Here is a 19,074-nt window from a genome sequence, read left to right on the forward strand (position 1 = left end):
AATTGACAATGACTAAATGGAAAATTTCCGGGTGTTATTTTTCTTAAATGGACTGACTGTTGGCAATGAGAATTATTAGTCTAAATTTTGATTGAGGCACCAAACTTAACATAAGAGGGGTAATAAAGCTTATGTTGAGATGAAGGCACTTTCTAAGTTCGTAGAATAATCAAATGAAAGAATGTATATAAATTTGTGTCGCCATGGTGCATCATTGCATATGGTTAATGACTGGGATGTTGAAATTATCTACAGCTCAATCTTCATGGTCTTAACTAAAGTACTCCATATCAACAAGGCATGGTATCGTCGTAGTTTACGCAGCCAATATAATGAGAAAATTCAATTCACTATAATTGAAGCTGAAAATGATTTATTGTGAAAAAGAAAATGTTCTTGAATGAATAGTTTACATATCGCAATAATTTTCGAGAATAACTATTTCATTGCAAAAGGTAATGCAATGGAATGTGCATTAATAGAAAATTTGGAAAAAGAATTAATAGCATGTGTTTTTACCCCCTGATTAAGGTGTGGCTATGTGTCAAGGGACGTGAAATTTTGAGGCAAGAATTCATGAACACAACAATTAGGTAATGCAATGGAATGTACATTAATAGAAAATTTGGAAAAAGAATTAATTGCATGTGTTTTTACCCCCTGATTAAGGTGTGGCTATGTGTCAAGGGACGTGAAATTTTGAGGCAATAATTCATGAACACAACAATTAGGTTGTCGAACAAAATAGTCCTTGATAGATCAATAACATGAAGAAAAATTGTGATATTTTATTGATTTGACCTAGAGTCTCAAAGACCAATACAATTGAAGCAGATTGTGATATTTCTACAACATTACAAAGGGCAATGCTCTTACAACGGTGGCCAATTCGTGGCCGAACAACAATCTACGAGATCAAATCCTCCTATCATACATGTTAGCTCTCAACCACCCCCCACCTAAAAAAAAAAAAAAAAACCACTAAACCCTACAAAGAAATGTACCTCAGTGCCCATCAAAAAATGCAAGGAATGCAAGAAACATAAGAAGTAAACTGGCAGCATGATACCTATCCCGCACTTTTAACTACGGAAACAGCCTAGCATGCTATACAATACTAACTGAGAAAATATCTTACAGCGAGGGCAACAGAAGGTACAGAGAAAAAATTTAGAGGAAAGATAAGGTGGATGGATTTACAGCTTGGTGTCTGACCGGGAAAGAGGTTTTGAATCTCGAACGGTAAGCTGCATTAGAGGAGGACTGAAATCGGGGCATCAATCTTGTAAAAATTGGAAGGCTGAATTCTTAAGTAGTTCTGCTGGCGCTTGTACTTTTAATGAGTTGTTTCCTTGGAAGGAATTTGAAATCTCATCAACTGAGTATGGGATACTGCAGATGGAAAACAAAGACGTGTCAATTTTATTCTTCATGGCAATAATAGATCATCTTTGGACTGCCTAGAATACGAGCAGATGAGTGAGGTTGACCTTGAATTATCGTCCAACACGAAGGAGTCGCTGTCGTCATTTGCATCATCTGTCATTAGAAGTTTCAACCTAGTAGTGACCTGCGTAAGGAGTTGTGTTACCATAACTAGTATCCAGATAACACTACGACTGGGGAAAATGAGTATGTCTATCTTTATCGTCTTCTATCACTTACGTCTGTCGATACGCATTGTTCACTGTCACTACCATCCCCGTAAAGTAAACAAATTTTGTAAAGCTGATGAACACTCAGGATCTGAATTCAACAGATAGAGGTGAGAGAGTTCGCATAAGCATATAATAATGTTCAGTATGATAATGGTTGTGTATTCTCCTTCAAGAGCAATGACTGGTGTTTTCTGGATGTCAATCCAATTGCCAAATCCATGTTTTAGCATGCGCAACTTTCCAGAGTTCTTGTGTTCTTTTGACCTTTCTATTTTTTTTTCCCCCCAGAAAAAAGAACCATATTTCAATACACCCATGCTATCATTTACTCAGATCAGATAAACACACTTACCGGACAGATATCGTTAGTGAGATCATCATAGGATATTGTGGTCTTCTCATTTTTAGCCTGGGAGAAACATTGCATTCAAAATTAAATCAGGAAGAGAAAGTGAAATCATTAATTAATAGATAAGAGGCTGATATTAGCGAATGAAACTGGAAGATCAAAGATGGGCAGGTTGCTAGATAATATAAAACGAAAGAGTTTTAAGGCCAAGTATAAGCACATACCAAGAATCCAACTGCTTGCCTCACATGTTTGAGTTCATCCCAACATGAAGCAGCATACTGACACAGAAGTCATTATGAACCAAAAAGAAATAAAATTATCATTCAAAAATTTTGAACGGCATGAATTTGCATAAAAAGAGGAGGATGGAACTTCTAAAACTCAAGAGTATTCATTATGTTCTCAATAGCAATATTAAGTGAGTGTACCTCTTCTGTGGCTTCACCACACCATTTTTCTAGTTCCTCCAACCCCACTTTTAGAAATTTTCCATTGGTAAATGTGCAATATTCTTTATTTGAAAGGAGGCTAGAGAACCAAGAATGCACAACTCACATGTCAAACCGAAATACATATAATATCATAGCATTACCATTAATTTGATCAAAGGAGAAAAGATACATTACCTATTAAAGAGTTGCACATTGATGTACTGGAAAACCTGATTCAATATCTTCTGAACTAGAACAGGAGGCAACTGAAAAAAATGTACAAGTCAGTTTGCCCTACAAGTTGACCCGAAAAAACAGTTTGCTCCACAACAACAAAAGGGATAGGCAAGGCAAGGGACCCATAGCCGATGAACTGCTAAATTTTTACGTACATGTTTTTCTTTCATCGTATTGAGAAATTTGTTAAGGCAATCAATAATATTCTGCCAAGAACCCGCTGGGGTGCTATTATCATTTGACTGTTCATCTGATATGCTTTGCTCTGATGTTTTAGGTGCCTGGATTGACATGCTTGGAATAAGCAACTTGACATTTACATTTAGTCAACTAAAATAAAATTGTCTCGTACAGCACACACATTGAAAAACACAACCTATAAGATCATTACATGTGATGACAAACTAAAGAACCCCCATACCTGAATGCAAGTAAGCAGAGGCGATAAGTCCTTCTTCAAATTCTCTCGAACAATTCCATGAATTTTTTCCACGTATGCTGTAAGTTGCTGTTTGAAAAGCAGAGCTGGGTACTTAGCATCGACTTGGCGAATGTTATCAAGTGCAGTACCAGCAGTTGATGAACGAAAACTCTGAGAAACAACATTGGACAAATTTTGAGTTTGGTATTATTATTATTATTATTATTATTATAAACAACCTGCTAATAAAAAATTAAGACAGGAATATGCATATCAACATTTTTAATGATGGTAAGATAAATAAAACCGTGAGAACCAGCATTGTATTGCGGATTGTTTAATCTATCTATGATATAAAGCATGATAAAATGCAAGCCAACTTAGTAACTGACTCCATAATTGATGTAAAGCCAACAGTCAAAAAATAGTCTATAAAAAGAGTAGCCAATATTAGTTGATAGGCAGATGAAGAGCTTCCAAAGAGAGTGGTCAGATTAGAATAATGTTGATGATAAGGAAAAATGTGTACCACAAAACCTATAATTATAAATCATATATTCTGGAAAACTTTACACATTCTTGTAAACACAATAACGAGGTAAATATTTAGCAACCAAATAATTGTATATGGAGATCAAATAGTGATGTGATGTATCAAGTATGACTCAGTTTACTTGCAGCTCATGTCACGTGCAACAAGCTTTAAATTAGATATTTATAAATAAATATAAATCTTCATACTTGGGAAATCCTTCCAAAAAAAGATGTTGCAGGGGGTGGAGGTTTCTGTGCTGAAGGTGGTCTGAGACTTTGCTGAAGAAGAAAAAACAATGCAAATGTATTGGATAACCAATAAGCCATGTGATCACTATTGTCCTGATCCTGCAAAAATATCAAATGCGACTCATTTTAAGAAGTTAAAGAGAAATGTATCTCTATAATTGAAAGTTTCCCATTCTTTTTCAATATTTCTTCTTATCATTCAGAGAAAAGATTAGAGCATAGCATAGTTTAATTCACTTCTTTAATGTAAAGGTTCCTACACTGCCATAGGAATCACCGTCTTTGAACTTCAATAATATGATAAGATAGAGATCTAAATATCTTGAAAATATGAGAATATTTTGAAAGAAGCACACAGCAAAATCGCAAAAGAAGTTTTCGCAGATAGAACTACAAAGTCACCGTGTTGGTATAAAATATCAGTCAATTTTAAGAAAATTTTGCATTATCAAGTTTATTAACCCCCCCCCTCCCTGGCGAGAGAGGGAAAGAAAGACTTGCTAAATAACTGTTAACAAACCATAAACCGGATCTGGTATATTAATTACCTCTATAGCAGAACCAACCATCTGAATAAGATGATCAAATACACTTGTCTTTTCTGCTTCAAAAGATCTCCAGTGCAGCAAACACTTGTAAATGGTATAAGCTGCAACTGGTTTCCCTTCGCTGAACCCAAGGTCTGCTTCTGCCACACATTTCAGAAGAGCATCTACAGTCTCCTACTCCAAGGGAAGCAAAAAGTACTTCATCAGTACTGATTCTCACGAAAAGTGACATCAATCTTTTGAACTGAATCATTAAACGAAAGCAACAATGAGCATACTTGTTGTCTTTCAACTTGAGATTTCCTCAACTCTTTATCCGCCTCTGTACCAAATTTTTTTCTCGGAGTACTCTGTGCATCCCATAGAAAATAGGCTTTCCTTTAAAAACTATATTACAAGGACGAGCAGATGATTTGTTTTTTCTTGGTGTGAAGGTAGGTAAAATATAATTTTAAGGGAAAAAAAAAGAGCTTTCAGATCAAAATATCCTCACTTACATCTTGATCGTTCTCTGAAGGCTGCAATAGTAAGAGAAGAAAAAGATGTCAATATAATCTACATTGCAGAGATGTGACGTGATTTCCAACCTTTTTTTTTTTTTTACCTGAGATTTAGAAAAGGATAAATGCCCTGACATTCTCCTAGAAGATGAACTCAGTAGAGCCTGCTGCCTCAAAATTTGATCCTCTGTTTCTATATCAGAGAGTTTTTCTTCAAGCCTGTGATAGACATAAGCAAAATATTAAACCAAAAGAATATCAAACGTGAAATTTTTATAGTCTTACAGAAATAGAAGCCACTATAAGAACCTCTGCATAGCCATCTTCAACTCAATTACTTTAGTTTCAGCTTCTGACGCTTGCTTCAAGCGTTCTTCACTAAGTCTTTTAGTTTCATCAATTTTCTTTTCTAATGAATTAACCAGTGTCTGCAAAGCCAGAGTAAAAACTAGTTTAGGATATGAGAAAAATATATGTTCAGAAAAAATATTTCATTTTTTTTTGATAGAGAATTTATTGAAGAGAACATATTTCGGACTTTTTTGTACGCATACCTTGAGATGTTCATTCTCTGCAGCAAGATTATTGCTCAATTCATTGTCACCAACTGGAAATTCATGTATGCCAGAAGATATCAGCTGCTTTGCTTGCTGGATCATCTTCCTGAATGGATAGTGACTTGGTATCTTGGTTAGTATCTTGGTCTTGAATAAACTTGCTGTCACTTTCTACAGATTTCCTACTGGTGTCATTAACTTTCTTTTCCAATGACTTAACCAATGCCTGCAAAGCCAGAGACCACAATAAGGAAGGATATAGGCAAAATATAGCTAGTCCAGAAACACAAACTTCAAAACATAATATGTGCTCATACCTTGAGATGGTCGTTTTCTGCTGTTAACTTCTTGATAAAATCAGTATCAACAACAGTACATTCGTCCGTATTAGAATTTGGTTCACCCAAACTTTTGGTCTCTGGCCCTCCTGAAAGTGCAATGCCTTAGTCTCTTCCAGGGAAGTTTGCAATTTTGCATTTTCCGCCTTAATCTCTTCCAAAGCAGATTGCAATTTTGAATTTTCCTCCTTAGTCTCTTCCAAGGCAGATTTCAATTTTGCCTTTTCCTCCTTAGTCTCTTCCAAGGCAGATTTCAATTTTGCGTTTTCCTGTTCAACATCAGCCTGCATTCGTAGATAAATTAATAGCAACGTACAATAATAGTTTGATAGTGAAAAACGTACACTCAAAACAAAAACAAGTTCTGTATTTAAGTTGTGAGGCTTTTCTGCCGAGTGGAACAATATTTGTGTAGAATGAAGTTGCCTGGCAATTACAGACATTGACAGGGAACTTTAATGAATATAAAAGTGACCAGACTCCACAGAAAACAATTGAAAAAGTTTTTTTTTTCCCCTTTTTGACGAATGAAGAATTAAGTAGAAAGAATAAAAGTAAAGAGAAGAAGACAACATCCTCTTAGAAGGGCATTCATCAGAGAAAGTTAACCGCAACACTTCCACGTTTTGATAAACTGAAAATAAGTAAATTACCACCATCTTCTTCTCCATTTGTAGACAAGAATTTAATTCTTCAACTTCCTTTTCAAGATTTTCTTTGGCAGCTTTGAGAGCACCGGTTTCCCTAGCAGCCTGCAAATAATTAAATTTCAAACCTTTTCAAATATGTGAACAATTAAGCAAATAGTTACAGTATAGCTTCTTGAAAGAATGGAATTCTTGGGCCAAAATATAAGAGGATTAAATTTAAATTAGTTAAAAAAAAAAACTGTAGGCTTTGCAGGTTTCATGATTTGATAGGAGAAAAAAAAATGTAAAAGGAACAGCTCTCTCAATATTACATCCGTTTGCAAGTATTAGTGCATTGCATGGAAAAGCAATCAGGAGAATTACTATTGTCACTAAAAGATTTGAATTATATAGAAAGTGAACAGGAACAAAGGAACAATTTTTTTTAAATAATTTTATTTAAATTAAATGTTAAAAGGCCAAATGCCCCAAGATAGATGCCATATCTTGGGCAGACAACTGAAACAACCTTAATTCAACAAGAACAGGCAACCTAAGCTCGAAACTCCAAGAAATCTTAATTATAATATTAAGCCTACCAACAGTAAGATATCACGATATCAAACTACTAGGTTTAAAATTCCAATATACTAATAAATAAACTGCATATTCCAAAAGTTGACCCAAAAAAGAAAACCTTTATCTTCCAAATTAAAATTATATCATCAACTAATTTAAATATTAGAATTAAACACTTCTCGTACTTCATCAATTAGGAGAAGCCCAACAAAAAACTTGCCCTTCAGACAAAAAGGAAATTTAGCTTGTCTATAATTAAAAAAATCACCAATTTGTTATATTGGAAGAATTATGAAGAAACAAACACGGGAGAAAAAGAAGGGAATCACCATTTGAAGTTTCCGATGTTCTTTACGGGCCATTTGTCCCCTCGAGGCACACTGGATAATGATTGCTGCTTCCCTTAGCCTCAGGAGTTGAATGTAGGCTACATAACCTCGGCAGTGGCTCTGATAAACATCAACTCACATTAGTTCAAGCATTTAATGTTAAATAAACAATTAATTAAACGTTATATAGTATAAATATGGAAAGATCAACAACTGCCAAGCACTTCCAGTTCCTGAGCCTTCTTCTGTCTTTTTTGAACAGAAACATGCTCCACTAAAAGGAAGTGCAAACGGAAGACTTTTCCAGTTGGCATCCCTTGCTAAAGGCAGAACGAATTTTAAAAATGCCATATCAGACACATATTAGCATTCAATCATGGCAGATTTAAACTAACTCCTCCAATTTCAACTCGCTTATCCAATTTGATGCTGAAATTTTGATAGAAACAAGAAATAAAGCACTCTAACATATCAGGCATGACTCTAGTTCACTGTTGTTAACAAAATTATGTCCTACTTGGATGACAATTGTAGCTTCCGTTCGCCTTCTGCATTGGAGCTCATCTCTAGCAGCCATGCATCGCATGCCAGTTTGAATGGAAACGGCTGAGGCACGCAAAGTTTTATAAGATGATCTAGCAATATACATGCGACCATTCTTTTGAATTTTTAAAGCAGCAGCTTCCCTCCTCATTTTCTCGCACAGACAGCGAGCAAGTTCTCCTACATTAATTTTACAGGACATGAAAAAGAGAAAGATTTCAGAAATCCTTGAAATTAGCCAAAGATGTCAAATCAGTTTCCCATTCATAACATAGAAAAAATCAACAAACGGCAAGAAAAAATTCATGTAAATACCTCTACAGATCGTTTGTATTGTATGGCAGACAACCGCAACAGAACATATTTTTTGTGACCAAAAAATGAGCGGACTTTACACTGAATAGTGGTTGCAGATCGTCCCAAGACCTCAGCACGACATGCATCTAGTTTTGCCATCTGTCCTGCTCTCAGAAACACTTTAGTCTTGCCCACCTGCAACAAGAAGTTTCAGCAAGAATGTTTTCTTGCCTCTAGAAACCACAGCAGATTATGAATATAATAGCACTAAACTCTATCAGTAGCAAGCTGAAAAACTTAATGCTTCCCCTTTGTCAAAGGATAACCACTCAAGCAAAATTTACATGAAAATATAACTCACAAATCATTTTCTTAACAAGTCAAAATGCTTCAAAAAGAAAACGGAAAATATCGGTAATTCCAACCATCCCATGCTAAGGAAAAAGTAAAAACTATTACCGGCTTTAAATGCAAATATCAGCAGGGATCAGTAGGTACCTGATAATCTTCAAGATTTACTTTACCTAGCAGCTTCACGCAAGCAGTCCTCTCATCACAGCTGGAAATATATGGTCATTGTTAATCTGATTCAAATAGTTGAAGGTTGCATATATCTACAGAAATTGAAGAAGAACAACAGCAAAACAGGAAAGGAGATATAAATACCATCCTTTAAGAGCATCAGGTGCCAGAACTGCAAACCGCTTAACAAACTCATCAAATTGCTTTCTAGTCGGGTATCCAGCACAACTTATCCGAATTGCCTCCATTACTCCCTAAAGATAACACTCACAAAATCCTAATCAATTGAGAAGGATATTCACGACATACAGAAAATATGAACAAAATAGCATCAACTTACCCCACATTGAAGCTGCTGTAACACATTAGTGTTCTCAAATATCCTTGGTTTGAGAAGATTATTTGGCTTTATGCAACGAATGTAATGTGGCTCAGTAGCATTCAGAGTTTCAAGCAAAGATTGTAGTTGTTGCTGCATAAAATGAATCAAGAATGAAAATAATATAACAGAAATCAGATCAACTGCGAGCATACACTGAAAAAGAAAGCATACCTTAAACTGGGTGGCTATTGAGGAGAACTTTGATGATTTGGAAGTTTCCTCAGGTTGAGGTGGAAACAACCCTGAAGCAAAGGAGCACTTTGAAGCGCCGAGTAGTGCCTCAAACTCTGGAACAACGTAGTCTTTGTTCTTGTCTAGGAACAAATCAGTCTGATAAGTAACCTGCAATTAAGAGTTTGGCATTTACTTTTAGCTTTTGTCGTTTAAGGTGAAAAAATTACTTAAACCAAAATATACTTCACGTACATCACCAGCATAGTGGCAGATGGTGAAATCAGTACGAGACAACTTTGGTTTGCTGAAGCGTTTATTGTCTTTAAAAGTTTGATATAACTTTTCCGCGAATGTTTCATGTGTTGATCTTGGAAACATACTGCAACAAATCAGCAGATCAGTTTTACACTCTCAAAGTATATGCATAAGCAGATCTAATTGTATATAACATGAAGGTAAAAAATGTAATTACAAATGAACCATCAGAATGCAGATGTCTATCAGAAATGTCAAGAAAGGAAGCAATGGCGCCATTTTATCATATAATACATACCAAGCCTCATCAAGAAGAGCAACGATGCCGCCAGGTTTCTGTATTTATGAAAGTATAGTTTAGAAAAACAAAATATAAGAAAATGACACTCTACTTTATGCATAGAATGGAAACTAAAAGTATAAGCAAACTAGTGCAGCTGTTCAGTTTCCTTCCACAAGAAGTAAATAATGTAAAGCCCAATTTATGAAGTCAAAAGTCAGTACTTCTACTACACTACTATCTAAATCCAAGTAGAGACACGTTTGTTGGATTTCTCGTCAAACAAAAATCTTTTATGAGCAGATCCTTACGCAGATTTTTCTCATTCGCAGTTATTAAGATTGCATTAAATGTTGACTGAAAATTCCTGCTGGGTCAAATTGTTAAATTGTGATACGCCATGTCTCAAATAGTGAACAAGGGATCAGACAAATTGAGTTAAATGGACAAAAACGGCTTATACGTAAATAGTTAAGTGCCAAAATGCACAAGGTAAGCGTAAGAGTAAGATTTCGAGTGTTGAAGTCAAAGTTGAGCCACATGATATTATTCAAAAGATGAAATGAATCAATTTCACAGGATAAGGTCCATGATATCTAGGCACCATCACTCAGCTATATTTCCCATAAGATCTGTCAATTGAACAGAGTATGCGATGCATCCCAGTCGTAGCTGAATATCAATATAAATATACGTTAATAGATATTTACGGAACTTGCACACATGAATTAAATACTGGCTGCCCCAGATGGACTCAAATATAAGCAAGTCCCATTTCCTTAATTAAAACAAAAAAGAATAGGAAAAGAACAATTTCGCCTGGGTGGTAGATTTCGTCTATGCCACATCGTGGTTTAAGTAGAATTTTTTTTATTGCCTACAGGTGTTTTCTTATCAATCCTGTTCGAAGTATGGTCAAGTTCTAAATATAGGTACCTCTTTGAGGGGATCCTTGGTTCACCACATCTTTAAATAGATTTTTTGATCATCATGGTACTCGAACTTTAAATTTCCAATGAATAATATTCTCCATAAGATCTCAGATGACCAGATAAATCTTTTTTTTTTCTATGGTGAAAGTAACTGATTCTAGGGATCACTATTAAGCATCATTTGATACAAGGAATTACAAGGCAAACTTGAATAATTCGTCTAGAGTGAAAAGTGGACTTTAGGATAAATCACCTACCTTCTCGATGAGATCAAGAACATCCTGATTATCAATGAACTCTATATAGCTCCAGTTAATCTCTTCCTTTGTATATTCCTCTTGCTCCATTTTGAAGACATGCTGTGAAATGAAATATTGATTTGTACCAGAAAAGAGAAAAAGAATGTGACAACACAAGTCAGTAAAAGTAATTTAATAGATGATGAGTACCAAATAGAGAAAATGTATAAAATGAAACCTGGTTGAAATGTTGCTGTAATTTCTCATTTGTCAGGTTGATACAGAATTGCTCAAAACTGCACAGGACCCATTATATGACATAAAAAGCTGGAAAACTTAGGAACATGGTCACGCAAGAAAAATTAAGCCAAAAGATATTGATTAATCACAAATATCACAACAAAACCATTCTGCATTAGAAGTCAACAGAAAATTAGGAGGAGGAGATCAAAATTAAGGAAGCCTTATGAGAACAATCCATCACCAAAAATTATTTACCCCAGCAGAGCAATTTGGTCCTTGCATCCCTATAAAGGATATGTACATGAACAGTACAAAAGAAAGTCAAAATGAAAACAGATGCGTCTCAGGTCAAGGATGTCCATCAACTGATGCATCAAAGAGTAGAAAAGTTACAACTTTTGTATTAAAATTCAAATTTGCAAGACTACGAATTTATTTAATTAAGCGTGCCACCTCATCCGTAGAAACCATTTCAAAAATTCTCAGCAAAAAATTATTCCTGTGAAAAACAAAGACAAAAGCGTACCGGTTAAGCACCTGTTTGTCTTGAAACTCTCAAATCCATATATATCCAGAACCCCAATTAAGTTCTTCGAATTTGGATCCTGACCGATAGAGTTATTAATCTTTTTCACAATCCTGGACCAATAGTATTTATGTTGATTAAACTACAAAAACTCATATGTACCCAATTTAACCTTCATAAGAACTTTAAATAAAATAGAAACACATTTACAGGTTCATTAACTCCACAAACAGTTACCAGTCAAACAGCTTTGAGTAAACTATTTTGGCCAATGAATCTCTACTGAGAGCTGCCAAATTTGGATCAAGCCATTTTGTTATGGCCTCACCACGTGTTACCATAACACGTTTGCACAAGGAGTCCTCAAGTGACTTCTCGTCGCACCTAGCATTAAGAAATAAGTAAACTACAGCTGTTATAAACGTAAATTTCAATTCTGTAGAAATGCTAAGATGAAGGGGGAAATCACTTACTTCAAAAGTTCAGCTGTAGTTTTCAGGTGAAAACGAGATTGATCATCCTTTGGTTCAGAGGAATCCGGCTCGTCCCCCTTCGCAAATTCAATGTTTCCTAAATGAAGTATTGCAGCTACTATTCGGAATATAGCATCCTAAAAATACGTGTGACAAAAACCTGTGAAGAAACAAATAACAAAATCATCCATAGACACTGTACTGAAGGATACCTGCTCATCAGAAGTGATACCCACAACCTCCATAGCTCTCCTAGTTGCAAGGTACTCCTTGGATTCATCCAATCCATCCAACTCAAAGAAATTGGATTGGTTTAGGTAATGATATGTTCTTGGATTTTCCAATTTGTACCTTTTAATATCCTAGATAAATAAAAAGGGTACAAGTTCACATTCAGCACTCATTAAATCAGGTAACTAAAAGAAGATCCAGCCAGCAAAGCAAACTCAAAAGTCAAAACCACTTCCGGACAACATTATTATTAGTCTTAAGCTCATTCTGAAGTTTTGAACTCTTATTGAACATTTGGTAACTATTCCATGAAACTTTGTGTTGCAATAAGCACTACCTCATACCACAATATGTTTCTCAGGTCTAGCTCATATATCATCAAGCCTAGCCTGTGGACCATTTTTTAAGCCTTGCATTTGAGAAATATGGCCTCAGGAAGAGATTAAAAACAAGCGAATATGAAGGCAGTCGGGCAAGGTTTTTGTTTCAGATATCGTACACTGCAGAAGCTCAAATATACAGCTTCTCATGGCTTCTAGAAATGCATTATTAAGTTTACCTGCATTTTATCGTATTCTGTAGTCCCACGTCTGTATCAGATTAACTTATATGCGATGGAATAAAATGATAAATTAAAATCTAATCAGGCTATTTTATTTTATACCCAGTGACTAGCATATATTTGTCATAAAAGATTCAGAAAATTAGAACACTAAACATTAAAGAAGAATGCTTCAAAAAGAAGCAGGCTTAATTTCTGTATGCAATAATTTCTTATCCAAAAAGAATATTTCACCTCTTCTGGTGCAGCACAAATCATATAAAAACAATGGTAGTTTCTCTCAGGGTCTGAAACTTGACAGACGCGGGATCGTTCCAGCAAATAAGTTCTAATAGCAGCTCCTGAAATTCTCCCCCTTTGATCAAACTGTAGCTCCACAAACTTCCCAAATCGACTGAAATAGCGCTATGCTCAACTCAGGTCAGAGTTTAAACCAATCAAATGAGCATAAGAATTGCAGAGATAGGAACAAAGAGGACCTTTCTCGACAGCTGAGTTAATACCTTGAATTATTGTTTCTAACAGTCTTTGCATTGCCGAATGCTTCTAAAACAGGATTGGACTGTGAAGTAAATAAACAAAAGGTCCCAATTCAGAACATAAGAATCAGAGTGCTTTATCAAAAAGAAGAATACTTAATTGCCTCCCCCCTTTTTTTCAACCAGTGTGGATCCCGTGTTGTACAGAATTTGAGAAGTAAGCCACACTGTGGCTTGTTAAAGTTTTTATATTATATATAGATATATAGGTTCACCCAGTAAGCAGGGTGGGGACAATTTTTTGTTTGTTACCTCTAGAACTTGCTGCTCCACAGATCGTCCCTCAGATTCCTTTCTCCCGCCCATATAGGCAAGATAATGCATAAGCATCTTTGTGCTCTCTGTTTTGCCAGCTCCACTTTCTCCACTGACTAAAATTGATTGGCTTGTTCCTTCATTTAACATCATCCTGCAAATGCATTGTTTCCCCAAGTTTCATTTTCAAGGAATTCTGGGGACTAGCAAAGTTGTAGATAATGAAAATAACAAAGGCGATGAAAACAAAGTTGTCCAAATTACTCATGGTCTCAAAATTGCCAATAGCTCAGAAACAATTTTAACCTGACGCATAAAATGTTGATGAGGGCAAAAGGCTGATAATAGTTCCACTGTTTTAGATGATTGTAAAGAAAAACAATAATTATCATTAGCATTTAAGTTTTCAAATTGGCATTTTCACTATTTTCATTTTCTCATGCATTATTGATTTAGCTGTACCTACAATCATCTTGATCATACTGATACCTAAGAAGCCAAAACGCTAAAAACTCACAGAATAGATACCTATATGCAGAATCAGCAATTGCAAACGGATGTGGGCTCAGTTCACCAATCGCTGATCCTTTATACTTTTCCATCACATCGCGGCCATAGAGTTGAGGTAATCTTTGAAAAGGGTTCACAGCAATCAATATATTTCCTGTGTATGTCTGGAAAGGCCAGGGAGTCAACTTCATTTCCAAAGATAGTCAGTCCAGTGGGCAATAAAGAAAGATGATGGAATGCAAACCTAATTCTTGTATAATTGAAGAGCAAAGATGCAATATTCTAGTCCACACACGGAAAATGGCAATAGAACAATAAAAGGCAGCATCCAGTGCAGACAGAAAAATGAATGAATAGCAAGCATGAAGGTTGGAGCCGTGTAGTTGCCTTATTATTCATCGAAGTCCCCCTATAGGTTATAAATATTTTGTTGTTACATACAAGGAGTTTCTTCCCGTGTAACATCTAACTAGCTACTGTATATAGCTCATTTTCATTCGCCCCATAGGGGGGAGGGGCTCAGAGCAGAAAACAAAGGTGAGGTTATCATGTCAATGCTTACATATATTTCATTGGTGTTATATCGACATTGCAAATTCTGGAGAACCCCTGGCTCATGCAGATATGCCAGCCTTGTCATATCATCTACACCAGAAGGAGGGAACTCAGGATCCTTGGGATGGACATTGGATGTTTTGACCACAACCTACAGAAAACATATAATGCTTGCTTTGGTTTTTCAACTACAGTACATTTATTCGATAAGAATATGATAAACAGTAAACACAAAAGGCAAAAAATAAGAGGAATTAATTGTACATTAATTATTTAGCTCGCGAAAATAAACTAACAGTTGACAGACAGACAGGATTTGAACTAAACAATTCCGTATGGAGAGCCTCATAACTGCAAAATTTCCCCACAAGTGATAACCAAATACCCAAAACCTGAATGATATATTGCTCTTATATTTTAATTTGAAAATGTCATTGATCTAACGAATATAATTGAAAAGCATCACCATGGCTGAAAACAGTTGTGGTATTCGACAATCCATATTTAAATTCATCCTATTAGTCATTTTTCATATTATCAATCCTTCCTCATCAAGGCTTAACAAGTAACAAATTCAAAATTTTAGTATCTTTAAATATTTAATAATCAAACCGATTATTAAATGTATAAAAGACAATTCATGATTTACTAATTACTAGTCCGTTGGCAGTTGAATGGACATTCACACACACACACACATCAAATTATATATTAGTTTCATATAATTATATAATTAATTCTACCACGTATAAAATAAAATAAATTGACAATGTTTAAGAATATGATGTACATATTTAACAAATCTATACCACGCATAAAATAAAAAGGAATGATCTCTCTACAGGAACTTACTTGATGGTTTTCCAGATAAATTTGAGGGATTCCTATAATGGTATTTTCCACTTATGTTTATGTTTATTCTTTTTCTTTTCCCCCCTAGATATTCTTGTGTAAAAATATCCAATCCTATACTCGTTCTTTTTTCTTTCTCTATTGTTTATAAAACTTACTCTTCAGTGAGAACAACAAATGAAAACGAAATGAACTCGACATTACCAATAATTGTTTTCTTTTGTGACAAACCATCTAGTATCTACTATTAATTAATATGGATACGAGTCAGGTCAAATTTCAGTCTGAACGAAGCTCTCCTAACATTTTTTTGCCATCTTCAAGACTCAATTTCGACAGCTACTTATGGAGTAGTAAGTCCCTTATCAGTCACATTCTCAATAATTCATCAAAAACAGTTAAAACAATTATTATTACAAGCACTCATATAACTTTGGGCATTAAACTTACGGGCCACAAAGATTAACAGAGGAAGAAAGGAAAGAAATCTACCACATCTTGTGTGTTCCTTTTGTGTGTATATAATGAAAAAGATAGCGTCTTTGTGCATGTGCTCAGTTCTAAGGGAGTGGATAAAAATGAATTTCAGAAGACTCACCGTCTTGTCTGATGTACACATAACTTTGATCTCCTCGCCGTTAGTTTCCACAATTTCTCCATCTATCCAAGCTACCTCAGGGTCCTCGACAAAAACTTGAGTTCCAACTCTGAAATTGATTGTCGTAACCTGTACATCCAAAACAATCACCAGTGCCTCTATCATCAGAATAGAGCCGTGTTTTAAGTTGACATTAGCACAAGTGAAAAGAACAAAGTTACAATTAGTTGCATGCATGAAAGCCAGCCGGTGAAACTTTTCTTTCCACATTACAAGCAAAGACTAATAGTTATTAAGAAGCACATGTCAGAGTTAAAACCCTTTAAAATCAGTTAAAGTCAAAAATTATCATCCATAAGCAAACGAGAATCCATTCGCTTATATGCATTTTGTCAGCTCAAAATGGGTAAAAATACGTTCCATGCTAATCCAGATGAAGTACACTTAGGCAGTTTTAGTAGCTCAACTACGTTCACTTCAATTTTGTTGAGTGAAATGGCCAGCCACCGCAGAGAAACCAGAATGGAGTACAAACCAATCATATTGAGCAGGATTTGTATAGTCCGACAACAAAACACATTAAAAACAATACTATTTTATTGGAAAATATATTTTCAGTCATGTCATAAGTATCCAACATGAGGTGCAAAATATTTCCAGTTCTCCATAATATTCAGATGCAAAAACTAACTTCGCAAGAGTTTATAGAAGCTGTATCAAACAGGAACCATTTTACTGTCACAATTTCACAGAAAATGAAGACCTTCATGATAAAAGGCATGGTTTCAAGATTATATCAGTTTTCACTCTCACAAATATTGCTGTATATACAAATAAAATCTTCACCAAGATGATTACAACGTAAAAAACTGAGTTTATACATGAGATGAGTATCCTAATGACCAAAGCATTTTTCAGAAAAAACCTTTACCCTGAAAATCGTAAAATAGGCCACAAACTTATGGTAAAATTACACACACACGTTCCTATCTTCTCTAAGCTAAGAATTTACCCTCATTCCAAACTAACTAGAGAAGAGAACAATGTTACCAGACATGCACATTGCTCCCATGAGCTAAAAATTCTAAACTCGTAAAAACGAAATATAAAATGAATTAACGCACTAAAGGTTTGGCAATAGATACCATCGTTAATTAAATGTTGATCACCCAAACGAATTCGACGATCAGCTGCTCAAACCGAGATTCCATTGACAGAAACTACCACCCAACGTGGGAAAAGACAATGTATTCTATCAATTGATTTAATATCAAGCACATAATTAAGAATATCCAATCTCCACACCCGAGACACCAAAATTGATTCCCGATTCCTCATTCCTCTCCCAGTGTCGTCTTTATATGGTGATCATGAAGAAGCGGAAAATGTCACCCCGGGAAAGCGTTGTTGCAGAAGAGGCTTCATAATGGTGGGGCTTTAACGAGAAGAATATAGAACCTAACCCCTCCTCTGCAATTATCTCCCCTTATTTTCTCTTTCTTTTTCCTTCAGTTCCTCCCTCTCGCCCGCTCTGTTTCGCTTGCGCGCGCGCGCTCTCCCTCTCTCTCTCTCTCTCTCTCTCTCTCTCCCCTTTCTTGCACTTTGTGTTTCCCTATTACGTAATGCGTTAACAAGATAGGCACTTACGCTGGCCACGACCTTCGTAGTTTGCCATTGTTTTCAATCATATTTACATCCATCGCCACTGCCGTGTTATTATTGGTGATTATTTACCGACCATTGATGCTAGTTTTGGTTTAAGTTTTTTGGTATATACTAAATAGGGTGTGCTTGTCAAGATATTCCACGCTTAAGTTTTTTTCCCCCAAGAGAAGAATGTGATTTAGTTACAGGAGTGTCGTCTAGATAAATTTAATGATTACACATACACACAGTTAATTTTTTTATAATCTTTTCAATAATTTTAATTGTTTAAAGCTAGCTTGGGTAAACAGTAAACAGTAAACATGTTCTTATCAACAGCTCGTGTAAAACTTATTGATGAGGAATTTAGCTTATAAAAACTGTGTTTGTGTGTGTAGCTTTGAATTTGTTGGCTGAATATCAACCAACACAAATTTTTGCAAATTATGCAAGTGAAACCTTTCTATTTTTATTTATAAGTCACTTTTAATATATTTTATCATAAATATCATTTATCCTAGTTAAATATATATTTTAATAATATACTTTCTTTCATGAATATTTAATGAAAGGTGAGAGGGAAAACTTGTAAAAAAAAATTAATGACATGAGTTATAAATATGATTAAAAAATTTATTCTCTATTGGTCTTATAAATAAAACCAAAAGGCATATCTTTATGTGAATTATATATTATGTTTAAATGTGAAAGCATACTTTGGTAATTATTATTAGTTCTCTATTTGAATGTACATTGTGCCTCAATTACAAAACCATGAAAAACAAATTGAAATGATTTATGACTTATGGTGTTGTGCTGGTATTAATACATATATTTCTCTTGGAAAAAAAATTGTTGTGAGCAGCCAGCTCAAAATAAAATTATCTTATGAGGTAAACAAATACTCATTTCTATTGTGATTAATTGTTTTATATAAACCAAAAACATAATGAATCCATGGTTAAGTGTTAAGATAACATGAATTAGAAGTCCAATTTATATTTTCACTTTAAAAAAAATCAATGATCATATTAACATGACAAGTTTACTTTTTTTTTTTAGTGGAATGTGACAAGTTTACTCCTATGAAAAAGGGTGCA

At 35.0% G+C, this 19,074-nt stretch overlaps 1 protein-coding gene across 1 annotated transcript; it reads right to left on the reverse strand.

Moving 5' to 3' along the window:
- Positions 1–771: 771 nt before the first annotated feature.
- On the reverse strand, positions 772–17,865 carry LOC129309198 (myosin-6-like). Its single transcript, XM_054950627.1, is given in 42 exon segments — positions 772–1,392; positions 1,491–1,570; positions 1,666–1,746; positions 2,011–2,067; positions 2,232–2,288; positions 2,439–2,538; positions 2,637–2,707; positions 2,834–2,959; positions 3,100–3,270; positions 3,841–3,981; positions 4,431–4,604; positions 4,709–4,780; positions 4,928–4,948; positions 5,035–5,149; positions 5,240–5,339; positions 5,674–5,713; positions 5,805–5,875; positions 5,878–6,109; positions 6,479–6,577; positions 7,363–7,482; positions 7,880–8,085; positions 8,221–8,238; positions 8,241–8,397; positions 8,701–8,761; positions 8,869–8,978; positions 9,065–9,196; positions 9,278–9,448; positions 9,533–9,659; positions 9,834–9,871; positions 11,005–11,106; positions 11,225–11,282; positions 11,767–11,868; positions 11,993–12,139; positions 12,229–12,365; positions 12,441–12,590; positions 13,256–13,415; positions 13,525–13,583; positions 13,813–13,969; positions 14,344–14,489; positions 14,888–15,031; positions 16,331–16,459; positions 17,476–17,865. Coding segments are annotated over 42 exon segments (4,557 nt in total). The 5' UTR covers positions 17,479–17,865; the 3' UTR covers positions 772–1,277.
- Between the last annotated feature and the right edge of the window lie 1,209 nt (positions 17,866–19,074).

This window comes from Prosopis cineraria, unplaced genomic scaffold (assembly GCF_029017545.1).
Source record: "Prosopis cineraria cultivar Desert tree isolate PC_DT_omini unplaced genomic scaffold, ASM2901754v1 PC4, whole genome shotgun sequence".
In the NCBI taxonomy this organism is placed as follows: Eukaryota; Viridiplantae; Streptophyta; class Magnoliopsida; order Fabales; family Fabaceae; genus Prosopis; species Prosopis cineraria.